This window comes from Marmota marmota, unplaced genomic scaffold (assembly GCF_001458135.2).
Source record: "Marmota marmota marmota unplaced genomic scaffold, marMar, whole genome shotgun sequence".
Classification (NCBI taxonomy): Eukaryota; Metazoa; Chordata; class Mammalia; order Rodentia; family Sciuridae; genus Marmota; species Marmota marmota.
Genome location: NW_025999949.1, coordinates 8,491,933 through 8,507,800, shown reverse-complemented (window position 1 = coordinate 8,507,800; position 15,868 = coordinate 8,491,933). Strand labels below are relative to the sequence as shown.

Here is a 15,868-nt window from a genome sequence, read left to right as displayed (position 1 = left end):
TTCATTGAAAGCACATCTCCACTTGGCATAGGCTTCCTTCTTTCTCTACTCCAGCTAATTATATCTTGACACCATGGTACTTGTCTTACCTGAACTGAGAGGTACTGTTTTTGTCTTCCATTTTTGAAGTGCCAACTCTGCATACTAGCTATGAAGAAGCCCCATATTTGATTGTAGTTATGTTTTCAACTGCAATTTTGTTTTCTTCTCCCTCCCCCCAGCTTTAGAATTTTTGCAAACCAACTAGTGTGCCTTTCAAAACAAACTGTTTGTTGAATAAATTGATGTTTTGTAGAGTAAATTAAGATTCTAGAATACAGGAGAAATGAATCGACTGCCCCACAAGTAACCTACAACATCTTGGCTGGAGCATCTAAGAAGGGCTCTTTGCTGAATGTCATGTTCCTCCTGACAGGGGCAGCTTGATCTTTTTTTTTTTTCTCCTTGGGGCAACACCCACAAGCAGAATCCAGTGAAGGGAGTCCAGGCAGAAAGAGATTTACTTCATTTCACATTTTGCAAGGTAGATTCTCAACACAAGTGAGGAGGAGGTTGCCAAGTGTTTTGAAGCACGATCCCTTAGCACTACGTCTCTACCCTGTTCCTAAGTCCCTTCCCTTTCTGCCACACCCTTTCAGCAGAACTGAACGCTCCAGACTTGCATGCAGTTTTAACTTCACAATGAATTACTTCTGAAGGTGAAGAAAATTCTGGACTTTTATTTGAGAGTTATTTTTGTGCTGAGGGAACCTAGATTTTAAAAATCTCTGGAGGAGTCTATCACTTTGGGCTTGGGAACTGGTTTTGGAATCATAGGGCTAAACATCTTCTTAATCCCAGGTGAAAAATAAGCATCCTGGTTTACTTTCCTCTGGGTATTACCACGGGTGCACTATTGATACTGGGTTGGAGCTGTTAAATGTGGTGTTTGACCCCAGGAAACTGAGGCTCGGAATGCCTTAACCCCAGGGAATTATAAATGTGAGAAACACTGGTTAAATCAAGGTCCATTGGGGAGCTAATGGAGCCTAGGGGAGCCCTGATGTGGTGTGGGGTTAGGTGGGAAGGTGATGCCTTCCTCTAGTATTATTAATTTGTTCAGAAAAATGATTATGAGATCAAAGGCATTTGCTGGGCACAAGGGATCCGAAGGGTACAGTGGAAATAGTACAGGTTTAAGAACCCACCAGATGTTGGTTTGAATCACTGCTGAGCTATGTGATTTTGAGTTATTTACTTAAGTTCTCTAAACCTATTTCCTCATTGGCAAAATGGAAATAATGCTTACCTTGTGAGTTGTTGCAGAATTAGAAATAATACATATGAGAAAGCCTATAAGGTACTATAACTTAGTTAGCATTCGTGGGCCAGGTATGGTATTTGGAACTTCACACCTATTTTTTTTCCACCTTTCACATCAGTTCTGAGGTGGGCATTACTGCTACTCTCAGCTTAGAAATGAGAAAAGCAAGGTTCATAAAATGTAAGAAACTAATCCAAGATCTCTAACTAGCAAAGTTATACTTTGAATCTAGGGCTGCATGACCCCAACCCCATGATATTAAACGTGCAGAAGCGGGCCCACTCTAGCCCTGGGTCACTACTCACTCCAGGACTGGACCTGGGAGTGACCCATTCAAGAGCTGGGCAACCATTTGACTCGTAGATGATTGAGGAATGCTGAGGGCTCCTCTTAGGAATATGTAATTGAGGCAAAGGAGACCAAAGCTGTTCTAAGAGGGAGAGGTGAACTGAAAAGTAGCAGGTTTTGTTCAGGGCCAGGGTAGCCTATGTGGCTATGTATAAAGCCAAAGTTAAGGGAGCCCAGAAAGGGCAGAAAGGTTTGTAATATGATGATTTACAAAGATGCTGTGTTTTGGTTGCTGATCACAATTGCAACCCATGTCTTTTCTCTCTCTCTTGGTTAAGTTTGAGTACTGTTGTAACTTGTTTTTTGGAAAGATTAACCAGGACTCTGTGGAACATATTGTCATTAAATAATAGCTATTTTTTTAGCTATTTACAAACTATTAGAAACAGCCAAACAAAATTGCAATAGAAAGTGGCAAAGTTTATAAAGAGAGAAGTTCAAAGTGTTACAGGGGCACAGAGGAAGGGTGTGTTTGTGATCCTTTGTGAAACATGCTTCCTTCTCATGTTAAGTGTTCATGTGAGTACTGCTGAATAGGTGGAAGGCCTGGGCTAATCATGCATGTTCTGCTATAACCACCATGCAGAAAAAGTAGCTTTTTGCTTGCATGTGTGTCTTTAAGGTCCATAGAAATTGGGTTGAATCCAAATTAAATAAATGCCTGCCATATGATGATAGTCTTAAATGTCATTTCTTGAACCTTTTTTTCATTTAGTTAATGGTTATTGATTTAACACCAAAGAGAAGGTATTAAATCCTCTTGTTCTAATGGAATTATCTTAGAAGGTACACTATGTTATAATATGAAGTCAGCTATGGAGGAACTTGAAATTCTTGTTATCCCCAAGCTCCTAATCTAATGAAAATAGTTGTATCATTTTCTCTGCGAAACCTGATGCCTTTTTTTTTTTTTGACTTAGGAGTACCACATGAACTTAATAATTTTCTGCAAACTTTTTTTATTTTGAGTAAATTTAGAGCATGTAGCTGTTTGATAATCTGGCCGTATAGTTTGAGTACTTATCTTTTCCCATTCATCAATTGAGATTATGCATAAAGCACAGCTGATGGTAACATAGGAACCACCATCTTATGTACATATTTAAGAAACTTTGCAGATTACATTTTGCAAAGAGGTAAGCAAAAGAATAAGCAATAAGTCAATGCAATATGAATTTATAGAAAGCTTAAGTTACAGATGAGTTGTTACCTATACAGTACTTAATGGTTCTTAAAAGGTTTTTTTTTTCCACAGTTATGATAAGGTTGATAACTTTTCTCATAGAACTTGATGAGAGTAATATTAGCTCTTTTAATGCTTTTCTGCCTTTCTTAAAAAATCAATTCTATAATTATCCTTTCTCTGGTGACCCTTTAAGGCTATAAAAGTATGTAAGAGAGAAATAGAAACCTGTGCTCCAGGCCCAGCTGTGCTACTAGTTATCTGTAAGATCATCTCCAAATTTTTTGTCTCACTTGCCTAGTATCTAACCCACTTTGCAGTGCTGGACTCATAAATGAGCCTTGCTGTTGCTCCACTTGCTCTCAGAGACCAACCGATTGTGATCTTTTGTCAGGAATTGCTGCACATGATCCAGCTTTCATCCTTGATACCAAATCTGTGTACCTTCTTGACCAAAAGATAGTGAAAATCATTTTTAGTTTTATAATTTTTCATGAAGACCTAAGCAAAGGATCTGTTCCTTACAGTTTATGCTAACTTCCTCATAAGAAAATGGCAACCTGGGTTTGTGAACAAAGCTTTCCCCTAAATCACTGTTTGGATAGCAGAGTCATCATCTTAGAATTATATTCTCATTAGCCACCTTTACCCTCAGACATCTTTTTAAGAACATTCCAATTATGTTTTTCCTTGTGCGTAGGTCTGGTTACTTATTGTTTAATCCACTGCAGACCTTATCTTTCACTAGAAAGAAAAAAAAAACCTCTCCAACTTGGGTTAAAATAAAATATTTAAGAAATCAGAGGCCCAAAGCTTCCCTGAACATTAAAACAACAACAAAAATCCCCCCAAACCCTCTTATCCAATACTCTTATTAAAGTAAAAGCGAATCATTGCCCCCTTGTGGTAGAATTATGTATTCATTTCTCACACAAACTGAAATTGTGGGGAGTTTTATTTTCAGCTTTCACCCAGAAACTTTGTCCTTTATAATGAGCCAAAAGTATTTATGAATTTTAGATGGTTTTAAACCTACATCTCTTTGCTTATTCTCGGTGATCCTTGGAACATTGCTTTGTTGTTTGAAGTGCCAGATACCTAACAGCTTAAGTTAAACCAACTGGAGTGGTCAACATTTTATGGACCAAATTGGAATCTCATTTCAATTACTCTGCTGTACTCTTTATCACTTCAAGTGAGTTGGTAGGGTCTTGGAAGTACCTTATTGCCCCCTTAAGTCATTTTTATACACCAGAAGAATGATTTTTTTTTCAGAACTGTAAAATGAAAATTTTAAATGCTATGGTGGTAAACCTTAGTTAGTGTAATTAAATATAGAGCTCAGGTGATCTTCAGTATTGGCTTTCTTTCATTTTCACCATTTTGAACATGAAACAAGATTTTAAAACCCAACAGGACTTCCCATCAACAAGATAGGTATCGGATCTCATATCTAATAAAACGTCTTTTGAAAGAAGAATTGAGAAGTCTTAATAACTGAACAAGCCATTTTGTACCATTCTGATTATAATAAAAACATGACAAATACTTAGGACAGTAACAGAGCCAGCCACTTTCTGTTCAGTTCATGGGTTTATTGAATCATAAATTAGTGTGATCTACATAGGTAGTATTCTGAATCCTGATATTTTGAATGAATTTCATGTTTGAATGTTTAGAGAAGTCCATTTTGTCAGCTATTTTGATTTCCAACAGTTCTCACATTCTACCAATAGCCTTGTAAAAAGAACAACTACTCGAAAGTTATCTCTACATTGTAGGTTTTTAAAACACATGTTCTTTTATGAAGATGAAATGACTAAGTGACCACTTGGAAGATTGTCAAGTGATCACTTGAAATTCAAGATGCCCACTAAACTCTCCTTAGTAGGTGGCTTGTTGTTTTTCAACACTTTAATATTCTGCAGACAAACCAATAAATGTTATTTTTTTTTCTCAGAACATTTGATCAGCGCAACCAATCATTAAAGCATTAGCTGTTGCTGGTCCTTTCAAAAGATAGCTATATGTGAAATCTTTTTAGTGAAAAGAGGTATATTTCTAAAAAACCAGATGGATGTTACTAAAAATGGCACTTGAAGAACTTTGCACTATGAATAAGAAGGATCCCGTATTAGTTCATTTGCTTTATACTTTCTACCTTACCTGCACTTCTGACTCTCAAGCCGATGTAAATAATAATCTGTGTACTTGAAAAGTGCAAAGAGATTTTAAATGTTCCCACCACAGATAAGTTCATGAGGTGATGGATGTGTTAATTAGTTTTAGCTGTTTCACTACACACACACACACACACACACACACATTGTAGACCACAAATATATACAATCTTTACTTTTCAATTAAATATTGTTCTGAATAAGGGACAGTGAAAATATTTTTATCTGAGGCTATTTGAGACATCTGTGGTAGATCCTAGGTGTGCTCATCATATTGTCTACTTGCACCTATTTGGATTCCTTTCCAGATTTAGGGTGGTGGGAAGGCTTTATGAACTAACATCCATTCTCGTTGTCTGAAGGGTTTAGGTCAGTAGTTCTTAATCTTTGATATCTTCGATCCAGATATCAGCAATTGCTGCACAGAAGAATCTGCTCAACACCACATTGAGTGCATTTGTATTACAGGCAAAGTTTTAGAGACATGCAATAGTAGTACTGTTGTAGAGAAATTTTAATTGCTCTGGCCTTAAAATATGCAATACTCCAATTCATAGTTGAAAGCACCGTTTATTGCTTCAGTAATCAATCATAAAAAGAAGAGGTCATGAAAAATTGCAGTTGGACATTTAGGTAATTTACAGTTTTTTCAGTATTATACTAAACATCTCCATGTATAAATCTTTGTTCAAGTTTAGATTATTTTCCTAGGATAGATTCCTAGATCCCAGTCAGAAGTTATGAATATTTTTTAGTGCTTTGGTACACATTGCCAGATGGCTTTGCAGAAAGACTGTCAATTTTATATTCTTTTAATCGATTCCAATGCCTGTCTTGCCACATTCTTACCAGCTTTAGGTATTTTTACTTTTAAAAATCTTTGCACTGACATCTCATTTCATTTGGTAGTTTGAATTGTTTATATTTATTAGCTACTTTTTATGAATTGTATTTAGGTCTTTTGTTTATTTTTGTGAGCTTTTAAAATATTTTAGGAACCACCTGGCATTTTTCCAGAGAATCGTTCATCATTCTTAAATAAATACATTTCTGTTGCTACTTATTCTTGTGCAAACTCAAATTGCCCATATGAGAAAAAAAATTGCCTAATTGCTATTCATTGTCTACAATTCAGACCGTAGACTCAAGATTTGGAGCAAACTTTTCTGTTCTGCTCCAGAGTATCCTCTAAAGTATAGCAAGATTCACCAGAGTGGTGGATAAACAGGCTTTGACATCCATCAATTTTAGCAACTTTAAAAGGATGCCTCAGTCTCTGAACTGATTCCTGAGTGTCCAAGGTGAAATTATAAAGGCAATGATATCCAGAGCATCAAAAATTTCTCCAAATTTAAGCAGTTAGCCTGGTCTTAGATGATCACTGTTGTCATAGTCCTAATTATAGTTCAATACATTTGTCATGTGGTTTACCTTCTCTTGTTTGTATGTATATGTATGGAGGTAGTATGATGTGTATGTAAACCTGTATATTTTTTATAATTATACTGAATTTTTTTTTCAGTTATTTTCCATCACATTTACCCTCACAAAGTCTTTCTAAAAACAGTATTTAGTAGGAAACCCTACCCAAACCTCTGTGCCTTACTGATGAAAGCACAAAAACTTTTGCTCCAATGATGCATAGATTCTTACCTGGAACCTAGTGAGAGGGAAACCATTTGAAGACCTTCCTTGAATTTGGGAACTTGGGAAAGAATGATTTTGGTATCTAACTGGCCGTCGAGTCAGTATTTTCATAGTTTCACATAATTCATGGGTCTGCCTTATACATTGGTGCAGAATAATGTCCCCTGTTTCTGATTCTAAAGGCAGCAATCCACAGCTAGATGTTGGGAGTATTTCCATGAGGGGTTGTTCATTTCTTGCCGCAGCTGAGTTGATGAGCTATTCCCTTGGAACACTTCCACATGTGTGCAAGTCAGTGTGATCATGTTGGTTAGACTGTGGCTTTGATAATCTTATTCTTGATGTGATGTTTTACATGTTTCCTCTCATTGCTGGAAAACGACTTTGTTCCATAATGTCCCATACCTAGCTAGTGAAACATAATAATTGTTTTTTATTTTACAAATGAAGAAACCAAGCATCATGAATAGAATTCCTTACCAGACAACTCAGTTACATGACTATTCTCAGTTAGAGAGCTTCTTCCCCAGAGGTTGCCTTTCCCCATTAAATCACACTGAATTCCCTAAACGTGGCAATATTTAAATCAGTTGTCATTCTTGTGTCCACATAACAGAGCTTAAAAGATCTGTTCTGTAGACCCCATTCTGCCAGATCTTGAAGAGAGTCACTCTGTAATGATCTGCTGAAGCCACTACATTCCCAAAGCATTCACAAAAACTGTGCAGAATTTGTCACTAGAGTGAATATGCTGGAGGCTGACAATCTGCTCATAAAATAAAATTTGGTGTGGTGGGTATCTAATAGGGCAGTATTCTAAATCTTCTTTCATAAACTTGAGAATAAGAAGAGCTAAATTTCCATTTGGGTGACTAGTATATCATACTTAAAATCCTTCCTGTGTAGCACAAATATCTTGAGAATGTGTGATGATCCAAAGTCTAGAAGTCATCCTCCAAGTGTCATCTTATATCCACAGATGAAAAGAAATGAAGAAGAAATAGAAATTAGCATACTTGCAAGCCCAATAGAACTTATTTTCATTATATATTTTTGTTGGCATTGATCTTCATGATAGATTTTCAAAAACATAATAAATTTGAGTTCAGAATAAAACATATGTAAATCCTTTCTATACCTTATGTTTTAATATTTCTTATTACATTGAGTTGAGTTTAAAGTCAGAACAAACTATTATGGACCAAAAAATATTTTCAGTTAATTTAGGCCTGTCTGTGGTCACATGTTGGCTAACCATCTTAAATCTTTGGTATTTGCAATATATTCTACATGTGAAATGGGACTGGCCAGAAGTAAAACCAACCAAACAATAGCAGAGATGTCATTCAAAAGAGGTTTCTGAGAAAAATCTTTAGGATTGTCATCAGGAGCCTGAAAACATTATTAGTTGGAATTGGTATCACATTACCTATTGTCAAAGGAGTAAATTGTACAATTTGAAAAATTTTATATGAATAAGTATTCAGAAGCAATGCTGAAATTCTGGAAGAGATACCAAATGTCTCATGCAAATATTGAGTAACTTCCCTGTTACACAAAATCATATCAGCTCACAAACCCAATAACCATTTCATATTCACAGTTATATCAGAATAATAAATTGGGTGACACAAAATAGGCCATCTCAAAGGAGAGCTTGTAGTCATTTTGTATAAATTTTCCATTAAAGTAGGGCACATATAATTTTCAACTATATAGTCATGAAGAATTGAAATTGTGAATATGAAATGCTTTTGTTAAATAGCATTCATTATAGTTTTCTTCTAGCAGAACACTTTAAGAATCTAGTTAGCCTATTTTTCCATTCACTTAATTTTGATTTGCTTTTAAAAGAAACTCTAGGCTTTATATAAATGAAGCATAAACCAAATGAATTTTTTAAATGTAGCCAACAATGATTTTTTTTAAACTAAGGAGTTTTGTAGTTTATTTACTGAGAAAACTTTGTAAAACTTTATAATTGAAGATTCTTTTAAAATATCCTATTTTATGTTAGGTATTCCTCTCTGCCCTCATTAGGTGTGTCTCATCATTAGAGATAATGTTACTAAATAGTTGTAACTTTACAGCTGCTCTGATTAATGATGGCTTGGACTAAGGTTTCATTGGGTAGGATTAACTATGTTTAAAGATGGCAAAATGCCATTATAACATTAATGCCAGAATTTAATGAGAACCAGAAGTTAACTTCAAGGACCTTTATAATTTAATATGAGGGCATGATCATGTTCTCATTATTTTAATGTAGTGTCCTATTAAAGTAAGTTATTCTTTTTATCTTTTTTTGTAGCAATAAAAATGTTTGCCTAGCAATCTATTGAAAATCGACATGTGCCAATCACTGTGCTAGGGTCTTAAAGAATGTGACCATTTTCTATCCTCCATAGAAACAGATCCTTTCTGATCAGAAAATGAGAAGTGCCTCCCTTAATTTAGAAATCTCAGGCCTCCCTTAATCTTGGATGGCTCTGGCCTCCTAAGACATGTATTTAGCTAATCTGGTTTCTTTTGTTATCAGTCACCGTCTCTACTGCCTAGATTGCAATGAAAAGGTCTACAATAGTGAGTTTTGTATGTGTGGGGAGGTTGAAGAGTATCAATTAGAATTGGATGTGCATCAGTGGTGCTGATTACTGTGGCATCTAATGGCTGCACCCCACAGGAACAGAAAGCAAGCTTTGTAGAACTAAGAAATCCCACAGAGGTGGGGACTGTAGGAGAGGGAGAATAACTATAGAATGTTTTCCAAGTTGACTGAAGAATCTTTCTGTGCTGAAGGTGTACAGCAGTGACTTACCTTCTGTAAAATACCAGGGATTCTAAAAGCCCTTTTCTCTCCTATAAATCCCACGGATCCTATGTGGTTAGAACCTACAGAGGGCAGTGGACCAAAACCAAATGTCTTGTGCTCCTAATTTTTTTTTCTTCCTTCAATCTTATGCATACATATATGCAAAGAAATGCTGAAACCCTCTACATTAAGACTATAGACCATAACCACAAAGTATAAGACGTACAATATGGCAGAGGGAAAACTGTACCCCAAAACTCCTGGTGGAGGAAAGCCAACTATTTAGTTTGTGGTCTGGGCTTCCTAGTTGCTAAGACAAGAAAAAAGGAATAAGTTGGTGTGATTTTTCTGGTAGTAAAACAGTATATCAGAATAAACAAGTGTTCTTTTTGTTCGTGAACAGCTTGTCTAGGAGTTTAGAAAAGAACCCATAGACACATAACGTTGTCCCCATGAATTGTTATAGAAAGTTAAAAAGCATGGCACATATGTCATTTCACATACTGGTGTTTGGAGAACGTAAAGGGAGTAATGTTAACAGCAAGACTCCCTTCCTCTGGGACAGGGAGAGGGTAGTTTGAAACTTCTGGTATATTTACCGTAGATAGGTGCTTATTTTCTTTCGATCCACTGACATGTGGAGCAGTAGAAAGATGTAAAGATGTCTAGTAAAGGGTAGCATTGTTAAAAGTAGGAGGGGATAAATGGAATTTTTGTGGCAGGATGATATTTGAAAGACTGATCTGGCCGCTGGGAGGTTTTTAAATATGCCAGTTCCCTGTAACAGGAAGATCAGTCTCTGTTTTAGACAGCATATCCAATTTAGTAAATTATTATTATTCCGTCAAAATTAATGCGAACAATTTTCTCTTTGAGGCTGCTTTTTCCATAGGTGATGTTTTCCAGATGGGCTTGGTGCAAAACTCACAATGTTTTGTGTTTTCTTTCCTAAAGAAAGGGCCTTTTCTGACGTCTCTCCTTTTTAATTCTCCTTCCCCCATTGTAGGGAAGAGAACACCCAAGGCAAAGGAGAAGAGGAACAAGAAGAAGAAGAGGAAGCTGATAGAAAGAGCTCAAGAGCAACACAGTGTCTTCCTAGCTACAGACAGAGCAAACCAATAAGAGATGTGTATGGTGTCTGGGGGCGGGGGTGTTGTTTTTGCAAAGGTGCACAAAGCTACTCTCCACTCCTGCACACTGGTGTACAGTGTTCTTAGTAACATTGTGAAAGGAGGAGCCCCAAGCATGGTCTCTGGGTTATTTATGCTTTGATTTGAATCTGGAGCCTGCAAAGGCAGGAGCTCATTGACCTTAACCAGTGGAAGCTGTTATAAGTGCATGATCTGTGATTGACTGGGTGCATGCGGGCACTGCGGACATGCGGGAGGTGAGGCTGTTGGCCACCACTGGAGAAGGCACTTGTGCCTATTTATGTGAAAGAAGATGCTCAGCAGACGAAGTGCTATTCACTTGTGACCTTTATTTCTCACATTGTGCATTTTCAAGGATAAATGTCCGTGGATATTTGCTTAGCGTTACCACATGGTGTTCTCAAGCATCTGTGACCTGCAAACTGTCCTGTGATGTGGCTGCTTTTTAGCTGGGGATATACAACAGAAATTCCTGTTCAGTTTCAGTGCAGTGCTAACATGTACATATTCTGCTGGGGCTACATACAAAGTCCTATTTACTGTATATTTATGCTTTCTTGTGTGTAATAAGTCATACCTGATTAATATGATGTCACTTTGTTTCTAGTGGTTTCTAACCATTGTCTGGTAAAATGACTTAGTTTTGCAAATTGACAAATGTTTTGTTGCCTCTTGGAACTTGTTTTTGTGTGTTTGGGCTTATTTCTCATTGTAAAGATAGGATTAGCTAATTTGTACATAGTCAAATGACTGGTGTCAAAGTTTCAGTATCAGCAGACCTTCCCCGTTTCAGTATCAGCAGACCTTCCCCAGTCCGTGTGTCCCACAAAAAAAGCAGCATGTGACATCTGGCCATCAGAAGCCAGAACTCTGAGTCTATTATGTGATGGCTTTATGAAGCATGAAGAACTATATGCAATTGTAGTACTCACAGTGTAGTTTATTTCTGACTTACAAAAAAAAAGGTAACCCAATCCCTGACTTTTAATGGCACCTACCAATATTCTTGGCCCTCTCTAAATTTGTATCATGAAACCAGGAACAGAATTGAGGAGAAAAGTGGTTGAATTGCTACAACTGCTGGTCAGATGTAAACAGATTTCCAGTAAGCCAGAATCTATTTCATATCCAAAACGGAGGAACATGATAGAAACTTCCCAGTTGACTTACAGAGCAGTTGTTTCATAAACATCACGGTCCACTCAGGGCAACAGGTTATTAGTTAAAAATTGGCTTCTTTTAAAAACATCGTTACCTTACTGACTGATTCAGGAGAAAATTAGGACACAAAATAAATGGTTGTAGATTATTGAGGAAATAACCAAAGTAAGGTAAAACCCTTTTTTTCACCTTGCATTGGCAAAACTACCTCTTCATTTTTGTTAACGTTTGAGTAAAAAGCATCTTACGGATACGTATAAATGTCATATGCAACATTATGAAAATATTGCTATGAGATGATAATAAGCCATATATGAATGTTGTATACAACTTTAGGGTTTGCATTTAATCCTAAAGTGCTCACCTCCTTTCATGTCTATTTACACTATATTCCTATTTACTAAGTGGGGAGGGGTCTCCTTTATATAGTGCTTCATTGTTAATAAGTTGATGCCTGTTCTGTTTCTGTTCTTTTGTGCATTAAAAACTATAAAATTAATTTTTGTGGATTTTTTTACTTCAGGAATACATTTAAGGAAAAATGCAATATTTTTACAGCCCTGCCTCAATAATGGTCCTTAAAATTTTTTTAAATCGACTAGTATTATTTCTAGGGTAAGTTTCACTATAAATTATAGTAGTTAAAAGTGACAATTTGAGACCCAGAGTGCTTGAGTTCCAATCCGGAGTGGACTGGGATAAATCTCTCCAGGATAGTTTTGGTATCTGTGGAGATCACAGTACTACATGCATGTAGGGCTGTGTTTTAAGGACTAAAATATGTAGTCAGATTGCCATTCATGTAGATTCCACATCAGTGTACTCAACCAACTGTGAATCAAGAATATTTGAAAAAAAAATTTGTACTGAACATGTACACTGTCATTGCCTAAATAATACAGTATGACAACTATTTATGTAGCATTTACATCATATTAAGAGTTGCAAGTAATCTAGAGACAATTTAAAGTAAATGGGAGGATATGCATTTTATGCAGATACACCATTTGATATGATTCAAGCATCTTTGGATTTTTGTCATCCAGAGGGACTCCTGGAACCAATGCTGCACAGATACCAAGGGACAACTATGAGAATTGTCTTTTGAGGAATATATTTGGTGAAATGTAAAACGTGCTCATCACAGCATGGTATATTTTAAGTACTACACAAGTTATTACCTGTTATCTTGTCCATTGGACATTTTGTTCTTTCAAAAATATTTCTCCTTACCAACAATATATTTATGAAAATTTCGGTATCTTTAAATTTATTGATTGGTGCCTAGCCATTATTTGCTAAAACTTACATTCTCATGGGAATTTATTTACGTCTACTTGATTTCTGTCTCCTTGTTGTAAACAACCTATATAAACTGAACTCATTACATGTAGTTGGGATACAGTCAGGGAGATAAAACAATCTAAGTATTTCAAACAGGAAATTTAACATAAATTGATTATGCAGGTGATACATGAGTCAAGAAACCAAGATGGATTACCAGGACAACCTAGAGAGTAGCAGCAACAGGAAGCCTCTGTCACCCTTAGGGTGAAAAGGGTTACCCAAAAGGTAGAATTTCCAGAACTCAGATGCCCAGGCCCCCCAAAGAGAATTAGATAGCTGGGGCAGGAGCTGGAACCAAGGACAGAAAGCTTGTCTGGTAGGAACTGAAGTCCTAGAGATGATCTGGTCACTATGAGAAATATTGCTTGAGCCAAAGTGAGAGGGAAAAAATATGGACGTCTCCCTTTCCCTCAGTGTCTGCCATTGTCCAAACTGTCGAAAAACCAGTGGGCAAAGGATTCTGGGTAACACAATGTTCCGTGATACAGAGGGTAACTCTAAGAGCAAACAGATGATCAGCAGAACCACCAAGGCCTGTCTCCAAAATTACTCCTCTTCCAGCCTTCATAGTTAAAAGTATCTTTTATCTACTTTGTTGCTTAAACAAAGGCCCTTGTATTTATCATTGACTTCCGTGGTTCCCTGTATAGGATCAATTGCTAAATTCTAATGAATCTACCTTAGAGACATCTCTTTACTTTCTTTCCATCTCTTCCTCTTTTTTTGTCCTAGGGCTGGTTCTCTGTCTCTCTAGGTTATTTTATTATTCCTAAATATTATTCTCATCCCTGGCTTACCTTCCTCCAATTATACCTTTGTTTTTGCCAGTTGTCTTATCTGTCCAGCTGTTATTTTGCTAAATACCTCCCTGTTCCTTAGTCTTTAAATTTTTCCACATTGGATGCCATGCTCTTTTAATGATTGAATGGACTATAATGATTATTTTTATAAAATTTTCAGTTTTTCCTTAATGGTAACCTTGGACATGCTCAGTATCTTAGCTGATACTTTTGGAATCATGAAGGTAGAAATATAAGTGCAAATACAGCTTTAGAAATAGATGATAAACATGTTAAATTAGATTAAGAGGCTGAGCAGTCCAAAAAATACGTTGAATAAATGTTTAGACAGATTCCCATATGAATTTATGACAAATCATAGATTCGAATCAAACTGCCACGTGCTGCCACCTTTGGTCTAGCAGACATTATTAATCACATGCTTTTAACCTCTGAGTAAAACACAGAATACTTTCCAACGGTGGGGTTCCAAAGGAGTACCACCAACAGGTTGGAGTTGAGAGTTGCAGCTTTTTGCTTCCCAGGTTCAAGTCAATGCCTTCAAGAATGACAATTGTCTTTATCCAGGAATCCTCCTTGGAGCACTCCATGTAGTATATTTTTAAACTTTTATATGAATGTATCCTTAAAGACAAAAAAGCAAATTCATAACTCTAGGATTATAACCAGATCATGTTTATTTAACTTCTGATTTTACTATAAAAATTCACGCAAATTTTGCATTCTACTCAATGAAGTGTCTTCATTTTAAATGCAAAATTGTTCCCCCAGCATTCCCAAGAAATCACCTTCTAGAAGATGTACCATGTTTATTAGGACCTGAGTTTCTCATTACTCCATGGCACATAGCCCCGTATGGGAGGAAGGCATACCCCTCTTTAAGAAACTGAGCAGCAGTCCTTTCATAGAGGCTTTGCCCACTAACTCCTCTTTGGGTTTTATAACCTCAGCTCAGATGGTGGCATGCTCTTCATATGCACATCCGGTTTTTATTTGATTCTCGTCTTCTAGCTTCCTCTGTCTTGCTAGTTTATTTGTGATTCAGCCATAAACCTTCTTCCTCACGTCTTTTTTAGCATGCACACAAACCTTTTTCTGTAAAGAGCCAGAGAATAGATATTTTAAGCTCTGTGAACCACATGGTGTCAGTCTCAACTAGACTTTGCTGATGTGCCTGCCCCAAAACAGCCATATTCAGCAAGTTAATGAGAGGGCATGAGTATGTTGCAATAAAAATTTAAAAGCATATTACATAGTTATTGTGTGTTATGATATATCATGACTCTTGATTTTCCCAACCATTAAAAATTTTTTAAATTGTTAGCTTACCATCCATGAAAAAGAACATGACAGTCTGGATTTGACCTCCAGACAGAATTTGTTGATCCCACCATGGAAGACAGCTGGTTGGTTAATGTACTACTATTCTTGCAAACTCTAAGAGGCTACCTTCATCTCTGTCTCCATGATCCACACTGCCCCAGGAGGAGTCCAATAACGAAGGTGTTGAATGCATATGTCATTTTAATAACTGGGTTTTTAAAATAAAGGATAAGTCTCAACTTTATATTGCCATTCGTGATATTTTACTCCACTTTTAGTTTTCTCTCTTATTGTCCATAGGCTATGCTTATTTCAGAACCAGACCTAATGTGAAATAGTAACTTAAAAAGCAAAATTATTTTTTTCTCTGACTTCCTCATTGATGTGAGTAGCACAACTATCTTCCAGTGTGACCTCATTCCTGCATTCGAATCAGAGGACCCGTGGACTTTGTCTTTTATCTCTTCCTCAGTGAGGCCTCTCCATCCTTCCTCTGTGATACATGTCAGTGATATTCTCTTCCCTTGTTCTTGTAACTGCCCCAATCTAGGTGAATTGATGCTGTGGACTCATTTTAAACACAGCCAAGAAGACACTTTAAAAATGATTATTC

At 36.6% G+C, this 15,868-nt stretch overlaps 1 protein-coding gene across 3 annotated transcripts in view; it reads left to right on the top strand.

Moving 5' to 3' along the window:
• Positions 1–15,499, top strand: part of Rspo2 (R-spondin 2) — a 142,627-nt gene extending 127,128 nt beyond the window's left edge. For all 3 annotated transcript variants that reach the window (XM_048802016.1, XM_048802015.1, XM_015486373.2), the window contains exon 6: positions 10,480–15,499. In XM_048802016.1, the coding sequence (XP_048657973.1) occupies positions 10,480–10,595 (116 nt within the window). In that variant the 3' untranslated portion in view covers positions 10,596–15,499. The remainder of the gene's footprint in view (positions 1–10,479) is intronic.
• The last annotated feature ends 369 nt before the right edge of the window (positions 15,500–15,868 follow it).